The sequence below is a fragment of the Leuciscus leuciscus genome (genome assembly GCF_965113295.1).
Source record: "Leuciscus leuciscus genome assembly, chromosome: 6".
NCBI classification, from domain to species: Eukaryota; Metazoa; Chordata; class Actinopteri; order Cypriniformes; family Leuciscidae; genus Leuciscus; species Leuciscus leuciscus.
This window is the reverse complement of record NC_138730.1, coordinates 42149835-42175348: the sequence shown is the minus strand read 5'-3', so window position 1 is coordinate 42175348 and position 25514 is coordinate 42149835. Positions and strand designations below refer to the sequence as shown.

General features: G+C 36.9%; 2 protein-coding genes across 2 annotated transcripts in view; one reads left to right on the top strand and one right to left on the bottom strand.

Moving 5' to 3' along the window:
• Positions 1–1538: 1538 nt before the first annotated feature.
• Positions 1539–11319, bottom strand: viml (vimentin like). The gene is made up of 9 exons (XM_082173103.1): positions 10729–11319; positions 9471–9531; positions 7169–7264; positions 6011–6172; positions 5615–5740; positions 2718–2938; positions 2557–2600; positions 2391–2476; positions 1539–1869 (listed from the first exon to the last, which is right to left on the bottom strand). Exons 1-9 carry the CDS (start codon positions 11238–11240, stop codon positions 1828–1830), a joined length of 1350 nt encoding a protein of 449 aa, XP_082029229.1. The 5' UTR covers positions 11241–11319; the 3' UTR covers positions 1539–1827.
• A 9280-nt stretch (positions 11320–20599) lies between these two features.
• Positions 20600–25514, top strand: part of cntnap2b (contactin associated protein 2b) — a 47286-nt gene continuing 42371 nt past the window's right edge. Inside the window, exon 1 of the mRNA XM_082172972.1 lies at positions 20600–20963. Coding sequence (XP_082029098.1) covers positions 20885–20963 — 79 coding nt within the window. The 5' untranslated portion in view covers positions 20600–20884. The remainder of the gene's footprint in view (positions 20964–25514) is intronic.

Below are 25514 nucleotides of genomic sequence, written 5' to 3'. Positions count from 1 at the left end.
GTTGGGGATATTTTGGGGATATTTAATTTAATTTTATCAATCAATAAATTCCACTTGAAACAAACCTTGTTGTATTATTTTAATTTAATACTGTGAAGCTGCTTTGATACAATCTGTATTGTGAAAAGAGCTATACAAATATACTTGACTTGACTTGACTTTAAGGTATGAATATGTGCAAGTGTATAATGTAAAATTCTCTATGTTAACCACTGATCCTTATTTACTCATAAATCGCATTCATAAATTTCATCGCACAAACCAATCGCATGGCTTTGGAAAAAATAGGCTAGTGCACGAGTTGTATGGACTACATTTATGATATGTTTCTTGTCCCTTAGAGCTTGACAGCCCTCTGGTCACAGTCATCTGTCCTTTTAATTAAAAAGAAGCATGGAAATTCTTCAAAATTTTCTTTTTTGTGTCCCATGGAAGAAAGAAAATCATTTTGTAAATAATGCTTTAAAGGGGTGGTATTATGCCCTTTTTACAAGATGTAAAATAAGTATTTGATGTCCCCAGAGTGTGTATGTGAAGTTTTAGCTCAAAATACCCCACAGATATTTTAATATGGCATGTTAAAATTGTCACTTTTTGAGGGTAAGCAAAAACACACCGTTTTTGTGTGTCCCTTTAAATGCAAATGAGCTGCTGCTCCTGACACAGGGGGCGGAATTTCAATAGCTTCCACTCACACAGACATGCACTGAAAATTTCAAAACCTTTTAGCCTTTTATGTTCAAACCGGAGTCAGACAAAGATAGAGACTCAAGAAGAAGTGTCAACATGTAGACAACATTTCTGAATGGTTAGTTGATGAATTGATGTAGCTTGTGTAGTTATCTTCTAGTCATTGATTAGCATATTCTGTCTTGATAATCTATAAATCGTGTTTCGGGGGCGGGTTTTATGTAAATTATAGGGTTTGTGATGTCACTAACCCGAGAGGAATGTTGTGTAGTCCCTACCAGCCGTTTGTTATAGTCCTTAAAAAGTGATTTCTTTAAAAGCAAATATCTCCCTTTGCTTTGAACTTTTTGCGTTGTAACTTTGCAGATGTTGTTTATGCTCAAACAGCAACATTACACATTAACTTAAGTTAGAAAAGTGAAATTATAATCAACCACCCCTTTAATAGGTGAGCTATTCCTTTTCCTTCAGATATGACACCCCACATGGGAGCGAACAGGAACTTGAACACTCATGTCCAGGGAGTACTAGTCTCCATCACTGGAACAAACAGACAGGAAAACACATCCTATCCCACATGAACCACTATTAGAGAACATTGATGCTCCTTGGTGATAGAAACACCCTGTTTTGAAAAGGTATATCAAAAATCTGAGACTTGAGAATGCAACTTTGACTTGTTTTTTTCTGTTCTTACAAATGTCCACACGATGGCAGTGACGGGCTTCAAATCAAGATCCAGTTCAGGAACAATCAAGATTTTTTGTTATTAAGGCTTTTACTTTCAAAATTGTAATTTCCATTGAAGAAAAATCAGACAAAGAATAAGGCTCTTTAAGAATACAAACTCTTCTTTGATTATTTTTATTGAAGCATTTTCCTTAGGCAACATTATGTGGAAGATAAAAGCAGGTTTAGACAATGAAACGATTCACAGTACACTGAAGGTCATGTGTTCTCGCTCTGAGCAGAACTACAGGTCCTCGACAGGCTCAAATACTTGACAGGTTTATTTCTGGCAGATAAAAAGGCACTTTGAAGCAGGTTATTGTGGGTTGTTCACATTAGATGAAGTTAGTAGGGATACAAAAAATGTGCTACAGTTGGTGGATGATAATGGAAAGAGATTTCTCTCCATCACTCCAGGTCATCGTGGTTCTGAGTGGACTCATTGATCACCTTAATAGAAGAGAAGAGCAGAAGTGTCCATGAGAGAAAGAACTGAAATCACTGACTTGAAATTAGATGAAACTGATTTCAGGTTTATTTAAAGTACAGAATATTATTGAAAATATTGTAAATTAGACAGATTATTAGAGATTAACGTGAATTACAAAACATAAAATAATGAATGATGCAAAAACAATTCAAAAATGTAATCCTGTAATATGCTTAAATAAATAAAAAATAAAAATATTTAACATATTTAAATAAATACATAGAAGCATATTTTAGGACAATTAACATTTATTTATTTATATTGTTTAATTTAATTGTGATCAAGACATGTTTTTGTGAGATACACTTAGTAAGCATTTTGCTGATTTTCACTCTTTCAATAAAGTGCTTTAAAACGTTTTACTTCTTTATAATCATAAGGGGCCGTTCACACGGAACACGTTTTGTTTTTCCGATTCCACTGCGCTACTTTTCCGAGCCCTGAGAGTGTGTAAAAATGCTGTGATAAGTTAAGCACATACCTGGCCATCTCTGGTCTCAATGGTCTTAATAAGAACTTTCTTAGTAAATGTATTTTCAGTAACAGGCTTGGACTCGAGCATCATATCTGTGAAAATACCATTTTCAATTAAACTGAAAAGGAATTTTTTTTTCATAGTGTTATTTATTGGTGACTTGATATCTTACCTCTCAGACTGAAGGAGGAGAAGTTTGGAAGAGGGGGAGCAATTCTACATCCAAGAGAACAAAATGTAGAATTAATTTATAAAACATTATAACGTGTTGTTTCAACCCAAAATAATGCACTAAAATGCAGTAATGCCCGAAAAGAGGTGGGAAGCGTTCACCTGCTCTCCTCCCCCTCGAGAAGTTTCCTGTAGGTGGCGATCTCAATGTCCAGGGCCATCTTGACATTGAGCAAATCCTGATACTCATGCAGGTGTCTTCCCATCTCGTCCTTCATGCTTCGTAAGTCCTCCTCCAGCCGAGCGATGTTATCCTGGGAGCTAGATGAATCCATTCCAAAGTTCTCCTCCATCTCCCTCATCTGACGCTCCAGAGATTCATTCTGCATTATTTACATCAAGAAAAGATTTAGGGATTGTGGATATAATGTTATGATAGTCATGGAATATCAGGTTTTTCTACACCAAGGTTCAGTGTTGTAATCAGATTACTTTTTTAAAGGATGGAGTAAAGTAATGGATTACTTTATAAATGTACACATAATACTTCAGTTACTTTTATTTTTTTTAAACAATGCACGTTACTTTCCAGTGTACTACTACTGTATTAAAATTCTATCTCTTCTCCATATTGCATTCACATGTTCACTCATGCGTGCACGGGAACAGACAAAACATACAAAAGTAACAAAACACATAACTTTCAATAAAAACGGTTGCGTACAGTAATATAACCCATATTGTAAAGACATCTTTTGAATGGCATACATTGCTCTAGGGGTCTGGAAATATTCTAGGTGGTCAGAATATAACAATATTATAAATTTATTTTTAAAAGAAAATGAAGGTTATTGTTACAGTATATAGGCTATATTGTTGAATGCATTAAACACTTGCAAAAATGAACTTCCCAGTAAAAAAAAAAAAAGCACCTGCAAGGCCTGAAAGAAAGTGAGCCTCAGGTGAGAAAAAGTAATGCAATGCATAACTTTTCATAAAAAGTAACGTAATTAGTTACTTTTTTTAAGAGAGTAACGCAATATACTTTAAAAGTAACTTTCCCTGTGGGTAACTTGGGTAACTTAACACTGCCAGGGATTCCCAAACTGTGGTTTGTGAGGGAACTGCAGGGGGTTTGTGTGTTCATGAAAGCTTAGGCCTAAATCGAATGTATCATTAAAATAAACAAATGGCTCTGCACAATTATTCAAAATTAAACGGAAATAGCAATATATCATCAAATTGCGATCAAATCAAAGGCTGCAATTTAAAGTATATAGCCTGTTGCACTGCTGTCACATTTTTTTTTGAGTTTGTGTTTTGTTTGAGTTGTATTCTGTGTTAGCATTAGCTTCCATGGTTCTTCATTGTTTGATTAATGCACTGCACCTGTTTCTCATTTCTTTGTTTGGTTTGCATTAGTATATATTAAGCCTGTTTTCTGTTAGTCTTTGTTCCATTTTTATCACATTTTGCTGGTTGTTCTGTTTGTGTTTTTTTATATTTGAGAATAATGAGCATCTTTGTTTTATTTCTTTCCCCTGACGCAACCACGCCGTGACAGCTGCATGTTTTCCAGACTGAAGGATTATAATACATACAGCTTTATAAAACCATGTTTTCAGAGCAGTTTGGTTCAAATTAATTGCTGCTTCTCACAAACTCCATCTCTGCAAGTGCTGTGAGTTTAAAGGGATACACCACTTTTTTTGGAAATAGGCTCATTTTACAACTCCCCCAGAGTTAAACAGTTGAGTTTTACCGTTTTCGAATCCATTCAGCCGATCTCCGGGTCTGGCGGTACCACTTTTAGTTTTAGCATAGCTTAGCATAGATCATTGAATCGGACAGGACCATTAGCATCTCTCTCAAAAAAATGACCAAAGAGTTTTGATATTTTTCCTATTTAAAACTTGATTCTTCTGTAGTTACATCGTGTAGTAAGACCGACGGAAAATGTAAAGTTGCGATTTTCTAGGCTGATATGGCTAGGAACTATACTCTCATTCCTGCGTAATAATCAAGAAACAGCAGGCGTAATGATATGACGCAGCGCCTGAAAATAGGTCTAATAGGTTAGACAAACTTAGTCCCGGTCACGTTGGAAGTTACCGAGCTGGGGACTATTTTCAGGCGCTGCGTCATATCATTACGCCTGCTGGACTCATGGTACGGCAGCAAAGTTTCTTGATTATTACGCAGGAATGAGAGTATAGTTCCTAGCCATATCAGCCTAGAAAATCGCAACTTTACATTTTCCGTCGGTCTTACTACACGATGTAACTACAGAAGAGTCAAGTTTTAAATAGGAAAAATATTGAAACTCTTTGGTCATTTTTTTGAGAGAGCTGCTAATGGTCCTGTCCGATTCAGTGATCTATGCTAAGCTATGCTAAAAGTGGTACCGCCAGACCCAGAGTTCGGCTGAATGGATTTGAAAACGGTAAGACTCAACTGTTTAACTCTGGGGGAGTTGTAAAATGAGCCTATTTCCAAAAAAAGTGGAGTATCCCTTTAACATGCAATTGGGAACACAATATGCAATAGGTCCGCTTTATTTATATTCACATTTGCGTAATAAAAAATTTTTTTGTACAGATGTTTACAGCATTTCACAAATATAATGGCAAAATAACAGCAAGAAGGTTTGACATGTTAAAAGCTCAAAGGTTTGAACTTTTGAAAGTGAAGAATTTAAGAGCTAAATATTTGTTGTAACTTTTAGTGTTAATTGGTTTTTGTAAAGACTGCATGCATTCTCAGCATTTCCACGAGGCTCTATAGCAGACATTGGTGTAAACTGTCTTTTTCTACAGTCAGTTTTTCCTTTAAAGTTGACTACTCTCATGGCAAAGCATCAGTTTGAAGGGAAAAGTTAGTAAAACTGTCACTCATGCATATAGCTAGCTGAGTGAATAATAAAACAGCTGAGTGAATAATACAACGATAAAACGACAGCATTTGAAGAAAACTCTATGGCCCCCTTGAGTACTGAGGATTGTTGTAACAGTCATCACGTTTCTAGCCAAAGGATATGTCTAAATATGTAAACTACTTACTGTTCCCTTGAGGGCGTCCACCTCGCAGGTGAGCGCCTGAACCTGACGCCGGTATTCACTGGCCTCCTGTTTGGCCAATCGCAGAGCTTCATTATTCCTGTTAGCCGCTTCTGTCAGGTCAGCAAACTGACAGTGAGTGAAGACACGTGTTAGTAAAGGTAGGCAGAGTTTGGAAACCGAAGTAAAACTTAAATGCGAGTATAAAAGGAAGAATCCATAAAAAAATATTTGAGTAAATGAGGACTTTAATTTAATTTTATTCCTTAAAAGCAGAAGCAGCTCATCTGACAGTTATGACTCGCAGAAAAAATGTGAAGCAAGATAAAGAAGAGGCTAAGATGTTGATGATAAACAGAGGAAATCCCTCTTAATGGTGAAACGGCTCATGTTAAATACCTTGGATTTGTACCAGCCCTCTGACTCCTGGATGTTTTTGGTTGCCAGGTTCTCATACTGCAGTCTGACGTCTCTCAGAGCAGCTGTCAGATCAGGTTTAGCCATGTCCATATCCACCTGCACCTGCTGGCCCTGGATCTGTGTCTGCAGCTCAACCAGCTCCTACAGAGAGAGAGAGAGATTACAGACTGTAGTGAAATCTGAAAAGCATCTGTCAAACCTTCTTTTCTTGTGTTGTGATCATATAAACAGCCACATTTTGACATTTTGAGTAGCTTTTGCTTGTGCAAAACGTGCCGCCGTGATGCTAGGGTGTTGTGCACGGTTGCCAGGGTGTTGCTATGCAGTTGAAACAGCACACATACTGTAGATGGTTTTTGTCATTTGGTACTTCTCATTCAAACAGTCATTTTATTATTTAATTGTATAGATAATACTGTAATGGATTTACATTTGTATGACAAATATGATGACTTGGAATTAATAGATTAAAACAACGTTTTAGTACACAAAGGTCTCGAAGACAAAAAATGCTATCCTTAGATTTGAATGTGACTTAATGTAAATCCCTGGACTTTAGAAAAATGTATTATAATATAATATAATTCTAGATAATATAGGAAAGTTTACTTTAACATGCTTTACATAAAAAAGATTTAAGAAAAAAAAAAAGAATCATAAAATGATAATCAATTCCTAACTGCCTGATCACCAAGCTTATAATATAATGTAATTTAATATAATACATTTGTTAAGAATAATTATTAATTGCATTATGATTATTTTATTTCATTAATTTAAGTTTAATGATAGCAAATTAGACATACAGAAAATTGTGAAAATTACATGAACACCTATTTTACACAATATTTATTGAAAGTTCATAAACACTTATTAAAAAAAGATTAGATTAGATTCAATGGCAACATTTACGTGCTCCCCTATAACATGACCAAGACAGAACTGCAATTAAGTTGGAGCTCATATAAATAAAATACTCTGATTATGTGATTTTGCTTATGTTGATTATTCAGTCTATCACTAGTTGAGAGTGTGGTGGTGGTGGTGGTGGTGGTGGTGGTAAGAAGAGGATGCATTGATCTGTCATTTAATGCCTTTTACTGTGTGTTAAAGCAGAAGTTTGCCAGTGTATCTCACCTCATCATGGAGCTTTTTCAGGAAGGCGAGTTCGTCCTGGAGAGACTCCACCTTCCTCTCCAGATCCACTCGAGCAAGAGCAGCGTTATCCACGTCCTGCACGACATTAACAACATTATATGACACAGCAGCACTACTGTATTGAGCACAGATGCACAGCAAGCACACGGTGAAGAGGTCTTTGTGTTTTAATGAGAATCTGGGCCGGGCACAAAGCCCTGGAGTCTGTGTGGCACCATTTGGATGTCAGCTGACGGGACTACCCATAAACAGGGCTTTAACACTCACACTGTTTTTATGCTTGACACGTGCTCTCACTCACACACACACACACACACACACACACACACATCCAGACATTCCTGCCCTTGGCAGCCAGTTCAGACACAACAGTTTGCTTTGTCAGGGTCTGCTGGTCTGCTGGAAGAGCAATCGGCAGAGAAGGAGATTTCCCAGCGCTAATGCCAGAGACAAAGACATTCAGCTCTGAGCCTGACATGCCACACAGATCCATTCCTCAAACACACACACAAACCAGAATCTCTATCACAGTTCCCAAACTAAACCCACAATTGTTTGTTTCTGTGATTCAATGGAGAAAATGAGTTGCAAGCAGCACAAACACCACCCCGTGTAATGATTTTAGGGAATTTAGCTTAAAGATTATGAGTAGATTCACAATTCTTTATAACTTTATCCCCAGGTTTCACAGACAAGGCTTAAGCCTATATTCCTAGACTAAAATGCATGTTTGAGCTGTTTAAACTGAAAGAAACTTGCACCGACAAATCTTAAAATATCATTGTTTTGTCTCAAGATGCACACCAGTCATGTTTTTTTTTTTCTAAGACACATTTATGAAAGCTATTTGAATGCCCTAATTAAACTAAAGCCAAATCCTGTCTTAATTTAAGCCCTGTCTGTGAAACCAGGCTATTATGTTTGTTCCTTGAGCCTCTTATGCTCACCATGCAAGGCTGCATTTATTTAATCAAAATACAGTAAAAACACTGATATTTTGAAATATAATTCCAAAACAACTGATTTCTGTTTTAATATGTTTTCAAATGTAATTTATTCCTGTGATGCAAAGCTGAATGTTCAGCATCATTACTCCAGTGTCACATGATCCTTTAGAAATCATTCTAATATGCTGATTTGGTACTCAAGAAACTTTTCTTATTACCAATGTTGAAAACAGTTGTGCTGCTGAATATTTGTGTGGAGATTTTGTGGGATTCTTTGATGAATAGAAAGTTCAAAAGAGCAGCATTTATTTGAAATCGAAATCCGTAAATGCCGTTGACACATTTGATCAATTCAGTGCATCCTTGCCGAATAAATGTATTCATTTATTTTAAAAAATACAAATCTTAATGACCCCAAACTTTTGAATGGTATTGTAGATTATCGTGTGAGCTCAGTCATCCACCCAGATGCAGAAGTTACACAATTGTATCAATTCATCTCATACTATGTTGCTCAATTTTTTACATCGACATAATGAAAACTAGTATTGCCACTCTTAAATGTTGCAACATGTAACAGTGATAACATCTTCAGCTATATGCATCAGCAAAGGCCTCATGAAATATTTTCTTGCACAATTTCTTTTCTTTTTTTTACTGATCTAACAGAATCTTGTAATTCTTGTAGGAAAAATACTGCAGATTCTTTTAAAGTTAGACATGGAGTTTTTGATTTTAGTATGAATAGCATGTTAGCCTTACTGTTATCTATAAGCTAATGTGCTCAAAAACAATTACAGAATTCGCATTTAGAAGATAAGCATTCAAAACGTATAGTTTCTCACTTCTGCCAATATGGAGCAATGATTTTGATGACATATTTCTGCACTTCAGCTTCTCATCAGATTTTCTCTCCAATCAAATGCTCTCTAGAATCTGAAGCTCCGCCCCCTACATTAGAAATAGACGCTGAAGCTACGGCTAAAATCGGTCACTTGTTCACACATTTACTATTTTCTACATGGTGAATGGCACATAGTGCACTATATAGGGGATAGGGAACGATTCAGGCAGTGTAAGTATGCTTTTCATGGGGGCGAATGAAGTCTGCTTTCACGTTAGTGTCAGGCACAACTTCACAACTCATTCACAACTCATTCTGCGCTTGATTCCTCTCTCACTGTTCCGTGACAGAACTACGTCAACACATTGAATAATGCTGCGCGTTTCAAGGCACTTCAGTGGGCCTTTAAACACTGCCATTTGAAATAATATAAGTAGCAATAGTTATACGTTTCTCAAAACCTTTAGTTTTAAACACAATCGTGTTTTACCTGTCTGAAACTTCTCATGGTGTTCTCTGCATCTTCTCGCTGAAGAATCTCATCCTGCAGTCTGTAAATGACACATCAATAAGAAAACACCTTGGTTTATTTAAAAATTTTCACCAATTCAAAATATTTTTACAAATTAGTTTCACTAGTTGATTTATTGAATTATTACACAGCTCTCAGGAATATTTGTTTCTTATTGGTCAATCACACAATTTAGCTTCTCAATAATCACTTGAGGTGATTTTCATTGCATTAGACCACAAAATAATATAAAAAATTGGCATATGCAAACAAATTATACTAGAGCTAGATGCTTTGACAACCGCAAAGTTTCCAAATAGGTTTTTGTCTTCATTCTGCACAGGGCAAAACAAGGCTAAAGTAAAAAGTACAATTGATTTTATATTTTCCAAAACAGTAAAAAGCAAACACCCCCACAGCACTTTCCTGAACACTGCTCTGTCACTGTGCACTGCACAGTATCCTGATGCATAAGGTCACTCACTGTGTGCAATTACAAAAAATATTGAATCATTTTAATTCATTTAATGTTGATTTGTTTGCAAAGGATTGCACACATACTAAAAATAATAAAAAAGAAGGGGTTGCTTATAGTACACAAACTCCTTAACATATGCCAAATGTACTTTTGTTATTTTTAATGAGAATTTTGTTACCCAAAAAGCATCTTGCTCTCTGATATTTTGCAAATAATCAGGGTAAAAGTCCTAGAATGGGATGTTTTTAATCAAAACAGCCTTCTGTTATTAGCAGAGAACATATGGTTAATAGTGAGATTAAATACATAAAGTATATTTGTGTAATTTAACATTTAACTATTGCAGATTTGCGCAATATTCTGAGTTAGCGCTTCACTATTTTTATTCATTTTGAGGAATACTGAATCTGTTTTTGTGCAAATGAGATCAATAGACACAATGCTCACATTTAGCCTAGAACTACAATAGCCTACGCCTCTGCACTTCTGATTTCTCTCAACATGGGGACAAGCGAGGTGTCAGTCAATAAATGAGAAAACAAAGTAACTTGTGCTACTTATTTGAAAAAGTAACTCAGATATTTAGTTGTAAATGTAAAAGTAAACTTGTAACACGTTACTTGTAATGCGTTACCTTACCACCAACCCTGCTGCAAATGCCAGTGTACCATGGTAGGCCTATTATATACCACTTGGTATTCTAATACAATGCCATTCACACATTAACGTGCCCAAACATTTTGTGAATGTTTGTCATACTTCTCTCTGAGACGCTCGATGTCTTCTGCCAGGTTGTCTCGCGTTACTTCCACGCGTGTTTTCTCCGTTATGAGCTGGTCCACCTGTCGCCTTAGGTCGCGCATCTCCTCCTCATACAGATCCGCGATGCTGGACGATCTCTGACCCCTCAGCTGCTCCAGCTCGGCGCTCAGGATCTTGTTCTGCTGCTCCAGGAAACGCACCTTCTCGATGTAACTGGCGAAGCGGTCGTTCAGAGACTGCATCTGCGCCTTTTCACTGAGCCGATTCGCCTTGAATTCCGTGTTTAAGGCGTCCGAGAGACTAAAGTCCACAGTCTCCGAGGTCAGTCGTGGCATCCCCAGATTCCCCACGCTACTTCGGACTCTGGAGCTCTTCGACGCGTAAATGACCGGAGCCGAGGAGACGCCGAAGGACACCCGCGAGCGCACGGAACTGGAGGTCTGACGGCTGGAGAACGCGCTGCTCCGGTTCACATCTCCAAATCGCTTTCTGTAGGAAGAGGTTGACATCGTGAACTTTAATGTGGTAGTTCAGAGAACCGTTTCTCTCTTCAGGAACTGTCCCAAACGGGGAGCGACAGTGTGAGAGGAAGCATTATTTATAGCCAACTCATTATGCAAATCACACAACGGTGCTGGAGGATTTGAGTGACACAATCAGAACCCTATTGAGTTCCTTCAGACTTACAGAGCGTTTCAAAAGTTATTTTAAGCTTCTCTTCTCCGCCCACTGAGGAAATAAACTAATGGAAATTAAGGCCACCAGATACAACTTATACTTTTTACAATGGCATTTTATTATAGATTTGAAACTATCACATTTATTTCGCCAAAACCTAACATGTATATAGGCTATGTAGGCTATGCATGTATTTAGTATTTTTATTTTTATTATTTAAAAACAAAACGAAAAAACAACTACCACTTTAACGCTTCAAAAAGAGTTTGTAAAACGAATCCATATGAATTGAACGATTTAGTCCACATTTAAATTAATATGGATTAATTTTACGATCTCTTTATTAACTTTTTGAAGCGTTAAAGTGGTAGTTGTGTAGCTGCCAATGAAGGGACTGAAAGATTTCATTAAAAAAGATCTTCATTTGTGTTCCGAAGATGAACGAAAGTCTTACGGGTTTGGAACAACGTGACGGGGAGTAAATGATGACAGAATTTAAATTTTTGGGTGAACTTTCTCTTTCTCCTTATTATAGCCTATAACCTTTTTGTTTGTTTTTATGAGTCAAGACTCGGTTCTAGGACAAGGTTCTAGCACCCCATTGAACCTTTTTTATGAAGAGTTAGCCATTGTGCATATGCCTTAATCTTGTTGTCAAGTCACGAGACGATATCCCAGAATCCTCTGGATGATGATGATGATTCACAAACACAGAAGTATGCACATAGAACATGTTTTCAAACAAAGCTGTGGTTTTGTTAGGTAATCTGGTTTACTTACCCTGTTTTACCAGACACATATTCAGAACCGGGCACATTAGTTCCTTGTTGAACTTCATCTTATTGTTATCCAGTGCATGGATGGATCCAGTCATGGTTAATCACCGGTAGGCCATGTGTAAGCTCTTTAGTCACAGTTAGCCAAGTCAAAGTCCGGACTTGAATCCTATTGAATAAATTTGGGATTTAGTGGATTCAAAGATAGATCGCACAAAAGTTTAATCAACAGCAAGTCTTTGGGAACAACAAGAAACTTTCTGGAAGACAATAACAACAGTGGCTGTGGAAAAATGCTGTAGGCCTAAAAACAATGCAAGCAAGAATGTAAGCTGTTATCAAAGGACGCCATACAAAATATTAGTTTTTGGTTATTATGTGTGAATAAAGACTATTTAGTTGTTTCAGTTTGTCATTTGCCTTATAAATGACAATCAAATGTTTAGTTTTAAACTAAGTTTTTTACAGATAAAAAAAAAAAAAGTTGTTTTTTTGTTTTTGTTTTGTCATATCTAAACTATCCAAGCTCCACTTGAAGGCCTCTGTGATAAACAGGGTCCATTCGTATTATACACTAAACTTGTGAAAGCTTAAAAGTTGTTTCACAAATTCTGTAAAACACACATATCATGCATATTTTGGTGAGTCATTTCCTGCTATTTGAAGAAATATTTCAACCTGTAAAGTGAGTCTTCAGTAGGAGACGAGAGATCACAGCAGTTGTTTACCTCATCCTAGACTAATCATCCAGTTAAGAGACAAGTAGACCCTTGTGTTGCACAAACATCATTCTTGAGCTTTTTTTGGAAGCTGAAATAGGCCAAGCTTCAGTTGAAGAGTTAATTCAATTTTGCTTTACAGGGAACATGCTTGTCTGTTAACACTGTCTTTTCTCAGGCCTTACACTTCCATATTAAATTACTTAATTTTATACTTTATATATTTGTAAGATATTCAGTCTGAAGGCGAGACAGATGCTTTATAGCAAGGGTTTTTATTTTTTTTTATTTTTTTTGTATGAGCCCTTGGTTCTTAACCTCAGGCCTCAAGTATACTTGGTTGAAAAGCTTGTTTGTTTTATCTCCCATGATTTTGAGCCACTGATCATCATGTCCTGTTGCTATGGAAACTCAGGTAAACATGTCTCAAGTAAACAGTTTTCCCTGTAAAAGCACAATGCAGAGCTATACATACATACATACCTATATATCAGTAGTCTAATATTATTATTGATATTTGTTAATAGTAGGCCTACTATTGATTAGTATTACAAAATAATTTGTTTAGAATCTGTTTGAAGAAGAATTGACCTAACAACGAAAAGGTTTGGTTAATGGTGTAGCTAACAGGCAATGCATTCACAATCCCATCCAAGTACGTAACTGTATAGATATATTTTACATTTACAAACTTTCCATGTGCAGACCATATTCTTTAAGCTGTACACGTGTCCTCTTGGCTCTCCCAGTTTGGGGTTGTGTTAAAAAGAGTATAGGCCTGAAGATTCTCGCACATAGCCTACGCAATATTAGTCGCTCTTCGATTTGGTGTGGTGTGGGACCATTACATTCTCAACTTTATTAAAGGAACACTCCACCGTTTTTTGAAATAGGGCTTATTCACTTTCTTTCCTACATTTAGATAGGTGGGCAAATGCATTTTTGTCTCAGTGCATGCATTGTTTTAGTTTGACAGGGTCGGCGCTAGCTTAGCTTAGCACAATGAATGGAATCCTTTGTTGCCAGCTAGCATGTCCTGAGTAAAAGTGATATAAAAAAATTTAAAAACCCACCTAATTACTTCTTGTGGCCTGCGTATTCACAAGTACAAATAGTGATGCAGATTAACACTAGGCGATTTCCTAGGCAGATATTGACTTATATATTAAGGACTATATTAGGGGGAAGCACAGGCGAAGCACTGCTACTTGGGCGTGATATCTCTGCGCCCAAGTAGCAGTGCTTCACCTGTGCTTCCCCCTAATATAGTCCCAAGTCAATATCTGCATAGGAAATCGTCTAGTGTTAATCTGCATCTCTATTTGTACTTGTTGTGAATATGCAGGCCACAAGAAGTAATTAGGTGGGTTTTTTAAATTTTTTATATCACTTTTACTCAGGACATGCTAGCTGGCAACAAAGGATTCCATTCATTATGCTAAGCTAAGCTAGCGCCGACCCTGTCAAACTAAAACAATGCATGCACTGAGACAAAAATGCATTTGCCCACCTATCTAAATGTAGGAAAGAAGGTGAATAAGCCCTATTTCAAAAAACGGTGAAGTGTTCCTTTAAGGAATATGGGTCATAAACACACGATCAGGGAATAACATCCAGGATATCCTGGGCATCCAATCACAGTATTCAGAGGTCAAACCTCACCAATAAATGTATAGTAACAAGTAGGAGATGTGTGTGAGCAAATGTATGTGCTCCAGTGCGCGTCATGCGTTCGAGTGTACCAATGTGTCCAAGGTCTAATTCTTATTTTCACTAGGTGTGTCCACGATGTACACATAGCATAATGGAAAGAAGAAGTTACACAAGGGCAGTGTCTACACAAGAACAGTCAAAAGTGAAGCCTATAGACATGTCCCTGTGGGCTGCCTGCAAAAACAAACACAAACAAATTCCGGGCAACATATAGTTGAACTTGTAACAACAATTCACGTACAAATGACTCTTTTGAGCCGAGCCTTTGTTGTGAATCAGCAACATAGCCTAAGCCTACAGTGCAACCAGTGTAGTCCGATTTATGATTTATGGACTCTTATGGACCGACTCAGCGAATCAAAAACACACCAATGTAGTCCAAATCATGAACAAATGACCCTTATGGACCGACGCAGTGAATCAAAAACACAGCAGTGTTGTCTGATTCATGTACAAATGACTCTTATGGACCGACTCAGCGAATCAAAAACACACCAATGTAGTCCAAATCACGAACAAATTACTCTTATGGACCGACTCAGTGAATAAAAACACACCAGTGTTGTCTGATTCATAAACAAATTACTCTTATGGACCGACTCAGTGAATAAAAACACACCAGTGTTGTCTGATTCATAAACAAATTACTCTTATGGACCGACTCAGTGAATCAAAAACACAGCAGTTTAGTTTGATTCATGAACAAAGCACAGGTAGTGTACGTCTGTAAGATGTCTGCTAAAGATCTGGAGATCTAGAAAACATCTGCTGTGTAAATACATCTGTGAATAACATCTTAGACAGAGCAGTTTTACATTTTAAACCATAAACATCTTACAGACATCTTCTAGATGTCTATATGACATCTGACAGGAGACGTCTCAGAGATGTATTGCAGATGAGCAAACACTCAAAAAAATACATCTTGCAGATATAAATGCAGACATCAAATAGACGTCTCTGAGATGTTCGTGTCCTATCAGGACTGACTCAGTGAATAAAAGCACACCAGTGTTGTCCAATTCATGTACAAATCATATGACTCTTATGGACCGACTCAGTGAATCAAAAACACAGCAGTGTAGTCTGACTCACAAACAAATGACTGAATCTTTTTCATAAAGGCACACGAGGAACCGATTTGAAACTTTACTGAGCATGTGCCGATAAAGTGTCGTCACTGGTTTATTTTGTGTAACGTAAAATGTGTTGTTAATATTTGTAAACATTTTAATGTCTTATTTTCCCTTATAATTTTTTCAGTTTTTTTTCTGAATTTGTAGATATGAGAGAAAAAAAATCTGCAAAATTTCTGTTAAATAGGCTATTTTAGTAATGTTGATGTTAAAGGAACATGACTGATAGGACTGGGACTGCATTTTTCCAGGGAACAAAGAGGTTAGAAAACTGGGTAAGAAACATGTTTCATGAGTTTGTTAGGGAGCTGAGAGAGGTGTTAGTCACAGTAAAAACTTCTAACAGTGTTCTCATACGCTCCATAGAGAATGAGTTTGGCACACTTTACTCTCAAAAGGAATAATGAGGCTGAGAGGTCTTTGTTCAGGTCGCCATGGCGACCCAGGAGGACGATGGAAGGCTTCCAGGACCACAGAGGGCTAAACCGGGGTTGACTATAAAAGAGCAGGAGATTTGTGTCTGCATGTGTGTGTACACGTTTATTGTAAAACTTACAACACCAGAAATCACTCCATACTGTCCGCCTCTATCCTTCGTGTTTTTGCTCACATTTGCACCTTTTGTCTGGCTGTCCGTGGTCCTTTTTGTTTAGCACTGTGTTTGTGTAAATCTGTTGCCAAGCAGAGGGTGAATATTTTAAAGCTCAGTTCACAGTTGAATAAAAGGTCTAAAAATCACAAGACCTCATTCTGAAATATTACAGTCCCGTAAAAAGTTCCATGGTGTTTTTATAGGACATTTAACATTATAATACCAAGGTTAACTAACTTTGAGTAAACGTATCTCATATGCACAGTACTTACATGACGATTATGGAAATATGTCACCTAGATTTGAACAATGACAATCTGTACCTTAATCTAACAAATTACATGGACAAAACATCAAATAAATAGAAAATTTGGCATGTAATGTACAAAAGTTTTAGAATGTCATTTCGGCCGGATTTTCCTCTAGATGTATCCTTATATTCTTTGACCCTGATTTGCATGATAATTGAATATCTGTCCGTGACAGCTGTGATTTATGCTTTCACAATGCCAGGAGCAGATGGTTTTCTGTAATCATAACCCGAGTTGCTCAAAGCTGAACATGATTAAAAGTGGTTCTTGCTTGTACAAAACTCGCCAATGATGAGTTAGTCATGATTTCTAGATTTACTCTTTTTAATAATAATATTAGATATTCATGCCTCATGTCTCTATGATTTTGGTTGACCAGTATATAGCCAGGACTGAAAAGTAACAATAGCACACTTCTCCCCAATAAGACATTTGATTAGAGGTGTGATTTATCCATTTGAAAGTCACTCTTTCATTAGATTTGTTTCTTCATCCTCAGCTGTTCTTACTGTGTGTGTCAGAAAGGGTGAGTGTGTGCAAAACTGTGCATTGTAGCTCATTTTGGTTTGATGACTCCTGAATTGTGCAATGACTCCTTAAATTAAACAAATTAGTTCACTCAAATACATTTTTTAGAGTTTTTAGAACTTTACAAAACTGTATGACACATTTTAAGTAATCTGAATTACTTTATTGTTTTGAGTTTTATGAACTTATTTCTTTTAATTCAGACAAACTTAAATTTAACTGAATCTGGGCTGGGATTTTTATTTCCCAGCTTGTTTTGCCATGGCATTCGAAAGGGAGAGTAAATGCTAAAATTATTATATAATGTTATTTGTGTGAGATTAATGTTAAGTGTGAGATTTAGTAATGTTTAATGCTTTGCTCTGCTAATTTAGAAAAGTTTGTTAGGTTTTTTTGTTTTTTTATGTTGAGTGGAGCATGAGCATGGCTTGAGAACAGATAAATATGAAATATTCTATGTTGTTGTACTCATTTAGCATTTGTTATGCTATGCTAATACTATCAAAGCATTGTGCTACCAAATAGCAAGTTAGCATTCGCTGAATTAGCTAGTTAAGCTATAGCCAAGTTTCCCCTACTAATAATATTTAAGTTGAGATTCCATGATAATTTAAAATTAAATGAATGAGTTAGCGAACTCAAATATTTCAAGAGCAATTAAAATGTATGAGTACAAAATAAAAATCTGCCAGTTCTTAAACTTTGAGTTTCTTAACTTAAAATTTTTGATGAAATCTATTGAGTTTCTATTGAGACCTAACCAATTGAGAACCTATTTGATTAACTATTGAGTTTTGCCAACTTATTCAGGTTTACAGCGATGGCATCTGTGGTTCTATGAAGAATCTTAAACGTGTTGTTGCACTAAAGGTTCTTTACAGTGGAAACGGGTTCATTAGATCATTAAAATGTTCTTTACACAAAGAAAAACAATGGCTCTTTTAAGAGCTCTTTTGGTTCGTCTATGGCATAATTGCAACAAACACCCTTTTTGAATCCTTCATTATCATGCTGAAAATGGAAGGTCAGGTGCATTGCATTATGGGAAACAGTGTAGTAACAGTAAGTCAACCAGTTATTCATCAATACAGAATGTGTTTCAACATAGCAAACATATATTGTGCATAAATAGAAAGAGTAGTATGCTGGAGAGAGAGGCTTAAAATGAGAGAAGGCAGCATGAATGTTTTTTGTTTGAATTTTAAGATGCACAAGGCAAGGAATGTCATGTGTTAAACCACATTTAAACAAAATAAGACAATTAAGCAAAAACAGATATTTATTTTACAATGAACAGAGTTTGAATTCTTGCAGATAAGCTGTATGACATCATCTGATTAACCCTGGACACAAACATGTGTCTGTTTTGGGGTCAGTATGACTAAATGTAAATGTAGTCCGAGATCACTCAATTTATAGAGAGGTCATTTCATGAGAGGTGTACCCTGGCTGGAAGTGTCTTCGGCTGTGGTTGTGAAATGCTGACGTACACTGCAGGGCTGAATGGGGTTATCCAGGCAGAATTCACTGGCTTTAGCGTACTAGCAGCTTGCATGCCAAAACATGGATTATCTAGCTTTCCTGTTTTGCAATCCACTTCAGATGTGGTCTAACATCTTAAACCTGCATGCCTTCAATGTATATTACAGTAAATTAGATTAGCTTGAATTGTTTTCCATGCATTTACAGCTCAAATGACAGAGTGGAATGTGGAAAACTTTTTAGCTTGACTCCAGAAGGCTTTTACGTCTGTTGTTTGTTTTATGATCATATTTCATTGAATCTGTGCAGCCCTTCTGTTTTGTTTAACAGCAAAATATTTGTTTTACATTAAAAAGCAATGGCCATGATTTGTATGCACCTGATGCAAAAAATATAGAGCTTGCTGCAAGTTTTAACTGGATGGTGTTTTGTCGCCTCTTAGTGGTTACTCTTTTATTTCTGTTGACTAAAGCATGTCGTTTGTCAGAGAGCAAATGCTGGCGTGTGATTTCTCATTAAACAATCAGGTCTTTAGATTAGTGCCAGATCAGAATGGTGACTCTTATCGCAGGAGCTTATCAAATTCCCTTGTTTTGGAAGCTGCTGCATTCTGAAGACAGTTTAAAGGGAAAGGCTGAACTGTAGCGCTTCACCAGACACCGTTTGTCTCATCATTATCCACTTGGAAACAGTTTTGTTCTTGATTGCCAAAGGCCTCCGCTAATTGCCCCTGCAGGGCATCTTCAGTGAAATCATGTAGATTTCACATTTATATTCAAGCTTAGTTTAGTTCACTTCATAAAAAGGATTCAACTTTTTTAGATATTATGTTTTCTAATAGAGCATTTATTTTTTTTCATTTGATTTTTTTAATCAGTTTAATTTGATGAATGCCTTTTCTTAAATGGAAAAAGGAAAATTCTGTCATTAATTACTCACCCTCATCTCGTTCCAAATCCGTAATGCTTTCGTTCATCTCTCGGAACACAAAGTTCATAAAGAGATCATAAATCTAATCCATATGATTCAGCGGTTTGACCAAATTTTCTGAAGGGACATGATTGCTTTATATGCTGAACAGATTCAGCAACTCACACATTAGTTGTGGTACACGGAAGCTCAAGAATACGAGAACCAATGAGGTTCATTCTCGTGTTACGCATCACGTTTGAGCTTCAGCAAGAACCAATGAGGTTCATTCTCGTGTTACACATCACGTATGAGCTTCAGCAAGAACCAATGAGGTTCATTCTCATGTTACGCATCCCGTTTGAGCTTCCTCAAGAACCAATGAGGTTCATACTCGTGTTACGCATCACGTTTGAGCTTCAGCAAGAACCAATGAGGTTCATTCTCGTGTTACGCATCACGTATGAGCTTCAGCAAGAACCAATGAGGTTCAGACTCGTGTTACGCATCACGTATGAGCTTCATTCTCGTGTTACGCATCATGTATGAGCTTCAGCAAGAACCAATGAGGTTCATTCTCGTGTTACGCAACACATGGGATACATGGAAGTATCTTGATACATGAGAGTATCTTGCCCCCACAAGTGCAAATGAGAATTTTTTTTTTTTAATTGAGATTATTAGTGTACGTTTAAAACACAGTCTATTTCATACAGTGAGCTATATGGCTTCAGAAGACTTGGAGTGGAGTGCACAAGGCATGTGCACTATGTGTGACCCTTTCCCCCCATTCACAGCATGAATACTCTTCAAAACCTCTTGTTTTGTGTTCCGTTCAAGGATAAAACATTCATGTTTGGAACCAGATGACGGCAAGTAACATAAATGCAGACATCATTTTTATTTTTGCTTACTTGCCCTTTAAGAACTGCCCACCCCTCTGTTCATATATTTCAGCGGCTCATTGAGCATTACTGTGCAGGTGGACTGTACCACTTTCACCCGCAGAGGGGGGAACGTGAGACCTCATTAACTTCAGCACCTGGACAGCGACCGTCCCGGAAACCCTCCACTGGTGTAACAATGCGAGCATTCAGTGGAACGATATTCCTCCAAGAAATGCTTTGACAAACAATGCGATTTCCGAGACCTTTTCTTGCTGGGAGATACGTAAAGCTGGCTGTATTGCGCACGTATATCTCGCAGAAACAGCGCCAGTCCTGAGGCTTCCCTTCCGTGCAGGGAGGGTGCGAGTGAAGGAAGGACAAAACGTCGCGGTTCTCTTTGTTTACATCGGAAAAAAGTGAGAATGCGACGGATTGTCGGACTGGAGGTGCCGCTGATATTGTGGATATGGAGTGTTTATGTGAAGCTCAGCGCAGGAGCCCGTGAGTACATGAATGTGTGCGTGTGTGTGTATATGTGTGTGTTCAATGATCTTATTATGCGTCAGCATGTGACTCTTCATCTATTCAACATCAACACTTTATTATGTTGCACTTTTAAATTAGCTGGTTGAAATAGAATAAAATGATATAATTGAAACCATGCAAACAGGTTTATTAATAAATAAAAAAGACATCAGAAGTTGATTTATAGGCTTCATGCCATATGGTCGTATGAGATTTCATGCATTAATGCTCTTCTGGTTGCATGGGAGTATCTTTGGAATATCAACGTTTTGCAGTTCTGTTGCCTGTCTATGTGGGTGTTTCATAAGCTTTGTTTATGATTATGAAATATGATGCTCACTTGGTGTAGTATGTGGCTCTCAAAAAGTTTTTTGACTCAAAAAATAGATAAGAGTGTGTGTATATTTATAAATACATCATGATTTCATCACTGTAAAAAATGCAAAGTTGAACCATAAGGAATTATTTATAACTAATTAATTTGACCCTTTAAATTACGTTTCTTGTTTAATGTCTGTGATTCAGGCGTATTAAATAATTGCTGATTTTATTAGTTCAGATTTATGTTAAATAAAATCCCTGGTGTAGTCCAGGATTGATGCTGTAGTCGTTTTCCTCTGGCTATTATAGATCAGTGGCATATACTAATGGAGAATACAGGTCAAAGCTGTCTGAAGAAATGGTTCTGCAGCAATAACATGTAGCCTCATTTTACGCTTGGGGTAACACATTAATAAATAATACTTAAAAGAGATATGTGGACATGCTGGCGCCCTTTATTATAGTATATACACAAAACAAAGAAATAAAAAGGGGCGATTGAGGGGATTATAGATGTTGGATAACTAAAACTCAAAACTGCATCACAGAAACCTGAGACGCACCAGGAGAAAATGTGGAGCAGCACGTGTCGTGTGCCACCTACGGTGGATTAGTTTACTTTTAGTTCATACTGATTAGTATGTAAAATGTAAATTCATTAAGTACATTCAGATTATACCAGATTTGGCATTGTAAGGCTCTGAAAAAAATTGGTTTAGTATTTCATTTGAAACAATTTTCACTCGGAAATGTCTTTAATTTCACAAAATACTATAACACATTAAACATGAGAAGTAGAAAGACTGAAATAGTATTACGTAGTATTAACATACTCCAATAATCTGTTTTATTTACAATTTTATTTTACAGTGTAGTAAATAAAGTGTAATGGAATAACCTCCAGTTATCAATCAAATCAGCATCTCCATTGGTAAAAAAAAATCATACCACCATGGCAACATTTTAATGAAAAAATGATAGTGATCACACACTTATTATAGAAGCCGAATGTAACACTTTTGAATCCATTAAACTAAAGACATTTAGACATCAAACAAAAATGAATATTTCGAGCCTTTCCCTATACTTGTGGCTCTAATATAGTAATTGTTATTCTTGATGGCAAGTTGTAAAAAGTCTATCTGTGAAAATATGTTATTGGGAAAATTCAACCAAAACTTTGTTTACTCACCATCATTAAACTTTCTTTAATTTTAAACAACATTGTGGTCCAAACTATGTTGGACCCCATTGACTTTCATTGTACGGACACAATTTTATCTTTTTATGTTCCACAGAAGAACGAAAGGTTTGGTACAACATGTAGCATGGCTCAGTTATATTTGCAATTTAAACATGGCTGTTTCTGCTATAATTTATCCTTATTCTGACTGTGCCTATAAAACATTTATGAAATAGCCTAATTCTGCTCTGCAATACAGACAGAGATGAATACGATCTGATTCAGCTCTCCTATTGGTTGTTGCAGTGCCTCTAGATCAGTAGCGCTGTGTATTGTGATGCTAATGAGAAAGCTCATTTAGATTCGGGCACCTGCCATGTTGATTTGTGGTAGCGCGTGCCGCCCCGTCATCTCACCCCTCCCCCATTCTCCAGGCACCTCCCTTTGTCCACCGGAGATGGACACGAGTGAACAAAAGCCTCCGCGTGTCCCAAGCACACACTTCCAAAGCACTTCACGCCCCGTTTCTGTTTCGTCACACCTCCAGGAGTCGGTCAGGTTGGCGGTTAGTTTGGTTTGCTGGTCGTTCATAAACAAGGTGCACATTTAGTCGAGGGTTCATCATGTGAGAGCAGTTTCAAAGACAGCAGAAGTGTTTAAAACAACAGAAACTATAGATAGGTGGATTGTATTTACAGATATCATGTATGAGACCCTCACAGAAAACCTTCTGCATTTTTACATTTTCAAAAAACATAAATTAGTGTGATTTATAAGCTGTTTTCCTCATGGCAACCAAAAAATGTCTCGGTATTTACCGGTATTACTATCCTTGTCGGGACATTCACCACAACATTGGTGTTTACTAGGCACACACACACACACACACACACACACACACACACACGCGCATGTAGTAATTGCAGTTTTAAAGTATTTATACATTGTGTATACGTTTTTACTGCCTTAATGCTGATTTAAATAAAACAATTGTAGCACTGTATTTTTTTACAGTAAAGATTTTGGAAATTACTGTAATAGAATCTAGCAAGCGACAAAATTGAAACTCATTACAGAAATGAGAATTTAGGGCAAGATGTGCTTAATTGTCATAAAAATAATGCCACAATGTTTTTTACCTTTAACGTTCCTGTTAATTTTCTTTATACAAACTATATTTTTAATTTTGGGAGGACTTGATGTGGGCATGATTTTGTGAGATTCCCCCAACTCCGCCTCTAGGTATAAAGCCTTCATTTACTCCCCATCTGATTATCACCCACAGTCCCAACATGCTCCATGAATCTGAATCACAGATTCACCCTGGAAGACGTGAACGACACAAAGCCTTCCGGCAGGCCCTCCTCCCCATCCGGGCTTCGAGAGCTCATGTTTTCAATCAAATCCCAATTTATGGGCAATCCCCCATGAACAGATGTGGTTTGGAGAGCAAGAGGAGGCAAACAAAGGCCAATTGCGATGACCTGTCAACTCATTATTTCAAGATGTGGCTGTTGACTGTAGCTTCATAATTGACATCTTACACCACAAAGGTAATTAAACATGTTGACTCAGAACAGATGCCGGCTCACATGAGCAGGATTCAGCCATGAGTGAAACAGCTTTTAGTGTCTTAATACTCACTCTATGTAGTTTTGATGGGATTATCGGTCCAGAGAAAGTGTTGACTCAAATTGTTAATGCTGCACTGGTAAAAATGTATTTTTTCATGACCATAAATCCCAAGCAAAATTCCCATAAGACTGAGAGGCTTTTAATACTTTTGTTTTTTTTATTTAGAAAAAGATTTTTGTTATGGTGTGTGCAGGCAAGCAGAAGAAGACTAAGGAGATCTAAGAAGATTAAGGTTCCAAAGATTACTTATATTATAATCTAAACAGGTAGCAGAATAACACACACATATGCAAAAAAAAACTTTTTGCAAGATGTAAAATAAATCTCTGGTGTCCCCAGAATGTGAATGTGAAGTTTCAGCTCAAAATACTCCATAGATAATTTATTATAGCTTATCAAATTTGCCCCTATTTGGGTGTGAGCAAAAACGGGTCATTTTGTGTATGTCCCTTTAAATGCAAATGAGCTGCTGCTCCCGGCACAGAGGGCGGAGCTTCAAGAGCTCGTGTGTTAGCAGCTTGCAGACACGTGACAAATGAAAACAAAGTGAAGTCTATGAAAACAGAAGCTAACTGAACATAACGTTGACAACTTGTGTGATATTTTTCACTTAAATAGCGTAACCGCTCAGATTTAACTCTTATAAAAACCAAAAAAAAATTGTCATCTTAGTGATGTTTCTGAAGTAAACTTATCCTGTTTTCAGATATTTTAACTGGAAAATAAAACAAAATGCTCATTGAGAATATGATTTTTGCAGTGCATAAAATGACGTACTTTTAAATCATAAATGTAGAATCTGTAGGTTAGATTTAACACACTCAACCAACTTCATTTCAAGTTCCTTCACAAGAGACTGCAGTATTCTAGCACATCCACAGACTGTACATACTGCTCACAACAATGTCAAAATCACAAGCTTTTTATCTGTCCTCTGAGATGGAAAGTTTGCAAGGTAACAGACTGCAACAGAGGAACAACTAGTTTGGCAAGGTTTGCGAAAGTTTCTGCAAGACTATGGCAGAGTTAACCATTAAATATTAAATATATTTTAATAATACAATCATTTTGCATTCTTCCGCTGGTTCTGTCTTACTCTTATGGGTGTTTAGTTACTGAAAACGTGTGCCGTGTGGTTTTAAAAGCAGGCTTGAATTATGCATTTTACAATTTGCTGATAAAAACCGTCTTCTTTTCCCACTTTCCTGCTTTTTTTGAGACGATGAGCAGTAAGTGAGTATCAGGAAGTTATATTTGAGTATCTGTTATTATTTTCATGGAAAGACAGAAGCACATTGGAGGTTGGATGTTTATAATATCACGTCATACGTTCTTAAGTATCTTTTAATCAAACACCATGACGTCAAACCTGCTCCATATTTGATCTG

What these genes read in the sequence shown, in the direction of transcription:
- viml (XM_082173103.1), bottom strand. Translation starts at nt 11,240, where the DNA reads ATGTCAACCTCTTCCTACAGAAAGCGATTTGGAGATGTGAACCGGAGC. An exon ending in TGAAAAAGCTCCATGATGAG is followed by an intron (nt 6,173 to 7,168) that starts GTGAGATACACT and finishes CTCTCTCTGTAG; the next exon opens with GAGCTGGTTGAGCTGCAGAC. An exon ending in AGGGCTGGTACAAATCCAAG is followed by an intron (nt 5,741 to 6,010) that starts GTATTTAACATG and finishes ACTCACTGTCAG; the next exon opens with TTTGCTGACCTGACAGAAGC.